Source organism: Amblyomma mixtum, chromosome 8 (assembly GCF_055824585.1).
Source record: "Amblyomma mixtum isolate Tamu chromosome 8, ASM5582458v1, whole genome shotgun sequence".
NCBI lineage: Eukaryota > Metazoa > Arthropoda > Arachnida > Ixodida > Ixodidae > Amblyomma > Amblyomma mixtum.
The window spans coordinates 73,150,703-73,158,781 of NC_143019.1; the positions used below are offsets into that span (position 1 = coordinate 73,150,703).

The window sequence follows — 8,079 nt, forward strand, 5'->3', positions numbered from 1 at the left end:
AAAAGCCAGGAAGTTTCAAATAAAATTTTAGTTGCAAGTACCGCCCTGTGTCGTCTTCTTTCTCTGTCCCGTGTCCTCTGCGGTGTCTAGCTCCTTCGTGCATGATCATTTGTCACCCTTGCCCCATTTCCTCTTGGCGTCAGGGAAACACCGGAGACGGGTCTCTTCGCGCTACCTTATTTAATCGCGACAAAAAAAAATGAGCGAAGCGAAGACGAAGAGGGCGCCGGAAGAAGCCACTGTTACGGCAGCGACGCCCGATGGTCCGTCATTTCTCGTAGTAATTCTTGTACGTCGCGTAGGCGCAGAGGAAGGAGTGTATACCTCCGGTCATCAGGCCTAGCGTCTGCGGACAAAAATCAGAGAAGCAGGGTAAGGTGCATGACATTGACACTGTGAAATGCGTTAAATTAAACGTGGGAAATGTCTGAGTACACAGTAATAACGCTTGCTGATTACATTTAATTCTTCAAAAACAATGTACACTGTCCGCCGCGGTGACTCAGTGGTTATGGCGCTCGACTGCTGACCCGAAAGACGCGGTTTCGATCCTGGCCGCGGCGGTCGAATTTAGATGGAAGTGAAATTCTAGAGGCGCGTGTACTGTGCGATGTCAGTGCATGTTAAACCCCAGGTGGTATGAATTATTCCGGAGCCCTTCACTACGCCATCCCTCATGGCCGGAGTCGCCTTGGGACGTTGAACCTCAATAAACCAAACCAAAAACAATGTACATCCGACCACACCGGTTCAGATTATTTCTTAATTTCAGGTATGCGAATATATTTATAAAATCCCTCGTCGATAAAGATGAATAACAAAATTGCAGGCGGCGCTTAAGAAATTACGTGCGAGTAATACAAAAGCATTGCAGTTCTATTTCTTTTCTACCTTAATTCTATTTCATTGCATTGTAGCTGGTGCATTCTTTAAGTACTAGGGCTGACTGTTACTGGTTAGCATTTCGTATTTACCCGCCTTTGATGACGTCACTTTTTGGGTGACTCCAGGTTTTCGTGTCGATGAACTATTTAATGCTTTCGAATTAATAATTCCTGAAAGCTTCGAAAAGCAATAAGATAGAGCCTGTTGCACACAGTGCTTATAAACAGTTGGCCGTAACGGTAGCAGCGCACTTACGGGAGGCCCTCCCACTTCTTTGGAATCTCGGACGATCATGATGCAGGTGCAGATGTACAACAGGGCGCCTGTCCCATGGAACATGACGTACTGCGAACAAGTCAGAAAGCCATCAGAGGGAAGAGCGGAAAAGTTACGAAAGAAAGGCAGTCCCTTGACATCGAGTTGTTCTAATCGGATAATCACCAGGATTTTCATGCGCCAAAGCTAAGCCTGGGCTCTGAGACCCGCCGCGAAAGATTTCTGCCAGCCAATCTCGGCCACTGGCCTTGAAACAATCGAAAGCCAACTATAAGATCTGGAGACAGAGAGCTCGCAGTTACCTGCCACACTATCGTGATGAGGCCGTATACGCATCTCATCGGAAGTGTGGGCATTCAATGCACTTCTAGCAACAGTCATTGCCCGGAGCTGAAACCAAAGAGAATCGAGCATCTTGCGACAACGAGTCTCTCGCCGAACAATACATCACATAGCACTTGGATGCAGGGATCGAATCATTGCTCCCTCCGCGACTTCAGTAGATCGACTAACTTTTCTAAGGCGAAAGCATTTAATATTTCATACTGTCGTCCATTAACAAAATGTGTAACACGTGTTTAACTCGGGAACTAAAAAGAAAGAAGAAAACTAATGGTTGCTTCAGATAGAGCAGGAAAAAAATGAACCTAGAAGCCAAGTTTGATGAATGTAGATTAATTGGTTAATTAATTATAGACAAAAATGTCGAAATTGCGTCGAAATAGCGCGAACGTCGACAGAACCACGGGAAAGGTGTGACGTCACACCCACCAGAAGCCGTCACCGCATAGTGAAAATTGTTACATAATGGTTGGAAAAACGTCAGATTTGTGTCAAATTATCTGGATAAATGTATAATTAAGCGTAATTAACACTTAAGTTCCCCGAAAGATGTACAATTTGGGTATCGATATAGCCACGGGAACGATGTGACGTCACATCCACCGGAAGTCGTCATGGCATAGTGTCCTTTAGTTGTCAAACTTTAGTTGTCAAAGTGTCCACGCAATTTTTTCATTCATTTAACCACCCCCGCCGCGGTGGCTCAGTGGTTACGGCGCTCGGCTGCTGGATCGAAAGACGCGGGTTCGATCCCAGCCACGGCGGCCGAATTTCGATGGAGGCGAAATTCTGGAGGCCCGTGTACTGTGCGATGTCAGTGCACGTTAAAGAACCCCAGGTGGCTGAAATTTCCGGAGCCCTTCACTGCGGCGTCTCTCATAGCCTGAGTCGCTTTGGGACGTTAAACCCCAATAAACAAATTTAACCACCATTTCCCTTATCATACCTTCTTTATGACCTGAGGCAATAAATATCGCTTAAAAAAAACTCCGACGCATCAATTAGCAAGGGCCTAGTTTTTGTATATATTGTGACGAAGACGAAGCTGGCAGTGGCGCGGGACGGAGCGCCCGTGCTAGGCCAGCGGCCATTAAATCATCTCATAGCCATGGTTCACCACGTCTCATTCTTCGGCTGGCCGCCGCGTAACATTTGGTGGAGGTGCGGGGGTCCCTTCATCGCCATCCTGGTCACGGAGCTTCGGCGTCCTGGGCCTGCCGTGGACGTCGGCCGTGAGTACCTGGTCAGCGCCGCACGGCCGTGCCCCAGCCCGCTCGACCTGAACCGACCTCGACGCTCACCCCAGCCCCGTCCCCCGCCCGGACCACACTATACGACGACCCAAGACCCGACGGACCCAAGACCCGACGGACCCGACGGACCCAAGACCCCACCGACCCAAGACTCCACTGACCCAAACATGAAGACACCGTCCCCCTGCCTCTGCCGTTCGGTGCGTCCAGAGACCTCGGCCGTCAGCTCCTGGCACCCTACGCCCCGGATGCTTCGTGGACCGGGACTCATTCTCTCATCTTTCTCATCGTGGCGGCCAGCACTGCACCATCTTCTACATAATGTTCGATCCTTCACTCAAGACCATCGCCATTTCGCCGTCTGTTCGTCACCGATCGGGACGATCGCTCGGAGGCCCCGGGTAGTGTGACGAAGACGAAGCTGGCAGTGGCGCGGGACGGAGCGCCCGTGCTAGGCCAGCGGCCATTAAATCATCTCATAGCCATGGTTCACCACGTCTCATTCTTAACAATATTTACCTTTTTTGTACAGACTGCAAGTAGACTCTCCTCCTCGCTCATTTGCTATTCATCTTCACCTGTATTTTGAGTCTACTGTCGTCAACGCTAGTTGCTGTTCAGGTGCGAGTCCTGAGCCAGTCCAGTTCTGGCAAACGACATCCCCTTCCTACTTCTAGTTGTTCGATAACGCTACCGCTCAGCCTTGTGCAGAAAGGCGACAGTGGAAGGCGACAGCTATCCTCCGAGATCCATGCAGCACTGAGCAACTCTCGGGGACCACAGAAAGAACATGGGAATCCAGTGAACGTCTTAAGCTGCGTTCGTCCCTTTATAACCGGACGGCAGGGAATTCGCAGTCTCCGGTTACTGTGAGTAGTCCGTGTCTGTCAGCGCTTCCCAATCCCGAAGAAAGCTGAGGGATATGAGAGGTTTGATTCTCTGAGTCCTGCTCCTCATCAAGCGATCTACATCCAGAGTGGGCCGGCTATTACGGCGAAAGCCTTTAATGTCTTATACTGTCGTCCGTTAGCAAAGGTTGTCACACCTTTGGCAGCGTTTAACTCGTGTTAACTTGGGAACTAAAAAAAGATGGTTACGAATGGTTACATCATATAGGGGAGGAAAAAATGAACCCAGAAACCGCGTTTGACGACTGTAGAAAAATTAATCAATTAATTATAGTCAAAAACTTCAAAATTGCGTCGAAATAACTTAGACGTCGATATAGCCACGGGAATGGTGTGACGTTACATCCACAGGAAGTCGTCACGGCATAGTGAAAATTATCACAGAATGGAAAAATGTGTAATTAAGCGTAATTAACACTTAAGATCCCCGAAAGATGTATAATTTTGGTATCGATATAGCCACGGGAACGGTGTGACGTCACATCCAACGGAAGTCGCCACGGCATTGTGTCCTCGGCTTTCGCCTCTCAACACTTCAGTTGCCAAAGTGTCCACGCAATTCTGCTCCTTCCCTTTCTTCACAACCTCCTCGACCCCCGCTATCGGCGCTGCATCGAGCAGTGACTTACGTAGAAGGTGGTCGGCAGTATGTGGGCGGAAGTGTAGCTCAGGAAGCTCGTTATGATCATGAAGACGCCGTTGAAGGAGTAGGTGTACGCTGTGCCGCCCAGCAGCCGCTGCGTGCTGGTCTCGACGTTGCTCAGCATCAAGTAGAGAGCCCAGCCGCCGCACTGCGGAGCCACATTTGTTTTTTGTTCACTGCCACCTATTATAACCGGATATCCTCCCCCTTCCATTCGATGATTTCGTGATGAGAACAGAGTGAGGCCACCACATAGCAATGTCACGTGACCTCGTTCCGCTACTTCCTTACAAAAAAAGGTTTTACACAGTATATAGAGTGTCTATAGACTTCTGTCTATAAAGTCTATAGACAAATCCGAGAGAACAGCCTATAGGTAATACAAATGCCATTGACAGTCTATTGACAACCTATAGAATTATGGCCATGCACTTTTAGTAGACTTTTGTCAATAGACCGTCTATAGACTATGAATAGACAAAAGCAGTATCTACAGGAAGTCAGTAGAGTCAATAAGAAGTCTATAGACTGTCTGTAGCCGGCGCCGAGGGAGAGTCCAACCACGGCCAGAAACACATGCACGACCATTGAGTCGATGGAGGTGTTTCTGCTCGCGGCTGAACTTTCCCCCCGCGAAAGTCATCCTTCGAAAGGAACTTTTTCATGACACTCTTTATTGCGCATCCTCCTAGCACATACAACTTAATTACTCCTACTTCGTGTCACATTACATTAAGGTCCTTTCAAGCTGTCCTTCGCGAAAATATAACATATATGTACAATGCTTTAAGACCCTTTAGAAATTTTCATCTATTAACTAAAACATACATACCTACACGTTCAATATTTGCAGAACCCTATGTAAATTATTGCATGGTATTAAGTTATTTCAATTCAGACTGGAGTCCTTTTTTGCGGAAATTGCAGCACTCAAACTAGAATTCAAGACTAAGCCTTTATTATAAAACTTTGTGTCTTTGGCGGAAAGTGTTTGTACACGTGGGAAGACTTGTCGCAAGTGCATCTACGGATGGATTTCATTGGGAGTTGATGTGCCACGGGCCTGTGATCACAAGGCAGTGACGCATCGCTTAACCGCTGCACCAGTATACGCTAGGAGGGCTATGAGGAATCCCAAGGCTCTATAAATGTCAAGTAGAGAATGAGCTTCTACATTATGGGAATTAACTGAACACGCTATTGCATCATTCCCTGAAGGCGGAGCTTAAGTTTACCCTCCAATTTCTTTTATGATAACAGTGCGAATGCTAAGTGAAATGAAACGCACCAAGGTTTACAGAGCGTCGGTGGAGAAATGGGATCAATGAACTGAAGGGGAAAGGGTTGATGCGGATAGGCCGCGTAGATAAATGGAAGAGGTGTTTGTTCTGCAGTAGGCTCAAGCTGGCTGGTAGTAATGATGATGACTCTGAATTTCAACCCAATGAAGCATTCCTTATGAGGAGTTCCTTAATTCCGTGCGCTGTCCGTATGGGTGATATAGATATCTTAGGCACGATATACAGTTCATAGGGGCTATACGGGCAACGCATGAAGAAAAGTAGAAGTTCATACAGACTCCTTAGATATCAGGAACATCATACGCAAATTACAGAGAGACATGAAAATAATAGGAAAAACGGATGGAAATTTGCATATAGATTTCCACACATATTTCTCCATCAAATGCACTCTGTATTCCCGCTAATTCCACATCCGTTGTTCATATGGAACCTTCAGCAGGGATGAACACATGTGTTGGGTTCTTACAGCACTTTCTGCGACAACTCTGCAACGACTACGCAGCTGTCCGTTGCGCTACAGCCCAACTTCGTCATCGTTTTTTTTTATGCGAAGCATATTACTAGAGCTACACTACAGCCCGTCGAGCGCGGCGGTGGAGCTACCATTGACCTTGAGCGTGACCACGTGACACCACGTGACAACATGACGTCACAGCAGAGGAGAGATGGGCTGCCGGCTCGCGCGGTCGGCCGCGGCGGTGGAGGCTCCACATCAGAGGCGCTGCAGCTGACCACGTGACGCTACAGCAGCGGTATAAAGCTGAGCTTGCCTCGCTCTCCGGGCACTTACGAGGCGGCCAGGTGTTGGGATGCCGCCTAGAAGCAGGGCTGATTTGAACGAGAAGCGAAAGCTTCAGCGTGCCACAGAGACCGATGAAGAGCGGGATGAACGTCAACCAAGGAAAGCCATGTATTACCAAGCCTAGCCATCAATATGCTTCGCATCTGACTAGGCTTAACCTTAGCTAAGCCTCAGCCATTTTTTTTTAGATGAAAACACGTAGAAACAGCGCAATTTCTTAGGGACAAGTGTTTTAAGATTTCAGGTTTCTTCTCTGCAAGCTTTCGTGCTAGGATAAACAGTTGTGAAAGCGCTTTTTCCCGACTGAAAGTGTGTCCGTGTATTTCGCGATCCCAAGGAGTATTAACGCTAGTAGCTGGGCTAGCCAGCTTTAAAATCTAGCAACAAAGCATAGTGAGCGAGTTGGTATTGCCTCTTAAGGAACGAAACAGCGCGACTAAAACGAAGGTACAGAAAGAGAGACATGAACACGCGCTGACTTACAACTGACTGTTTTAATCGGAAAACCACATATAAATAATCTCTAATCGCTGCGTCACAGCCTCACGTCATGATCACAAACTACTAACATAAAAGGAAGGGAAATAACCATTGCCGAAACGTATGCACCTACAGGCACACACGTTGTTCTAACAGACATATCTCGCGCTTAGACAAAGCCATCGAAGTGCTGCTCACACATGAGTCACCTTCTGTGAAGATATGATACGCCTCTACTACTTCCCGTACTAGTTGCCCTTTACGACGATACAGCACAACAGTGTAGTCAAAGTACGGAGTGCACAGGCAGAATTTGCAGTGTGCAACCAATTTTGATGAACAGGAGCCTCCCAAAGAATTACCGTGTTCCTAATTATATTCTTTAACGCTAAGCCTGTCACGTGCTGTGCATAAGTTACCAGTATTACAGAGCAAGCCTTACCACTTCGAGGAAATTGAAGAGCCCGTTGACGGTCCCGACGTACTCGTCAAACGATACCTCGAAGACGCGTCGACTCTTGGCGACCACCTCAAGTACCTCTGCGACTTCAGCCATCCTTGAACGACGAGACGAGGGCAGACTGTTAGGCGTGAAGTAGACGGCTCAAACGGTAGAGCTTGTCGATCACGCAGGGGACATCAAGGGGAACAGCTGTAGTACAAGAACCAACCGGACATGCATTTCCATAAACACTCGAGCAGGGAATAGAAACGGAGCGGCATGCATGTTAGACGCATCAAATACGACATCGTAAATCGTTGTCATGGCGTTACGTGCCCCGTACTGCTCAGTGGGGCCATCGCAGTGCACTGATTTGCAGACAGTGTGCGGCATCGTCGTTAAGCGGTGGCTCAACATTCATTGCTGGTCCCCGGTCTCGGGTCTCTTACGCCGTTTCCATGAACTCGGTAGCGTGAGGTCGAGTCGGGGTTCGGCCGCTGAGCAAGGACACCCCAACTCGACAACTGCATGTTTGCATGAACTCGATTTCAGCGAGTCGAGACCGGTTCAACTGCAGTGACACCAAGCGTCCAGCAGCGCAATACGAGCGAGCAGAGGCAGCCTCCAAGATTGCGGCTCGGTACCGCTAGGCTCGACGGCGCATGCGAAAGTTTCTTCCCTCTCTCCAACCCGACTCTCTGAATCGATGGCGTTTACATGCGCATCGGGGCAGGGTCGAGTTGA

General features: G+C 48.4%; 1 protein-coding gene across 1 annotated transcript; it reads right to left on the reverse strand.

Moving 5' to 3' along the window:
• Positions 1–268: 268 nt before the first annotated feature.
• LOC149332996 (uncharacterized) lies at positions 269–7,449 on the reverse strand. Its single transcript, XM_089555947.1, has 4 exons — positions 7,336–7,449; positions 4,294–4,455; positions 1,141–1,230; positions 269–346 (listed from the first exon to the last, which is right to left on the reverse strand). The coding sequence occupies exons 1-4, from the start codon at positions 7,447–7,449 to the stop codon at positions 269–271; spliced, it is 444 nt and encodes a 147-aa protein (XP_089412073.1).
• Positions 7,450–8,079: the final 630 nt, after the last annotated feature.

Coding starts and splice junctions, on each gene's coding strand:
- LOC149332996 (XM_089555947.1), bottom strand. CDS start 7,449: ATGGCTGAAGTCGCAGAGGTACTTGAGGTGGTCGCCAAGAGTCGACGC. Junction 4,456..7,335: donor TCTTCAATTTCCTCGAAGTG/GTAAGGCTTGCT, acceptor GTGGCTCCGCAG/TGCGGCGGCTGGGCTCTCTA. Junction 1,231..4,293: donor TACTGCCGACCACCTTCTAC/GTAAGTCACTGC, acceptor ACTTGTTCGCAG/TACGTCATGTTCCATGGGAC.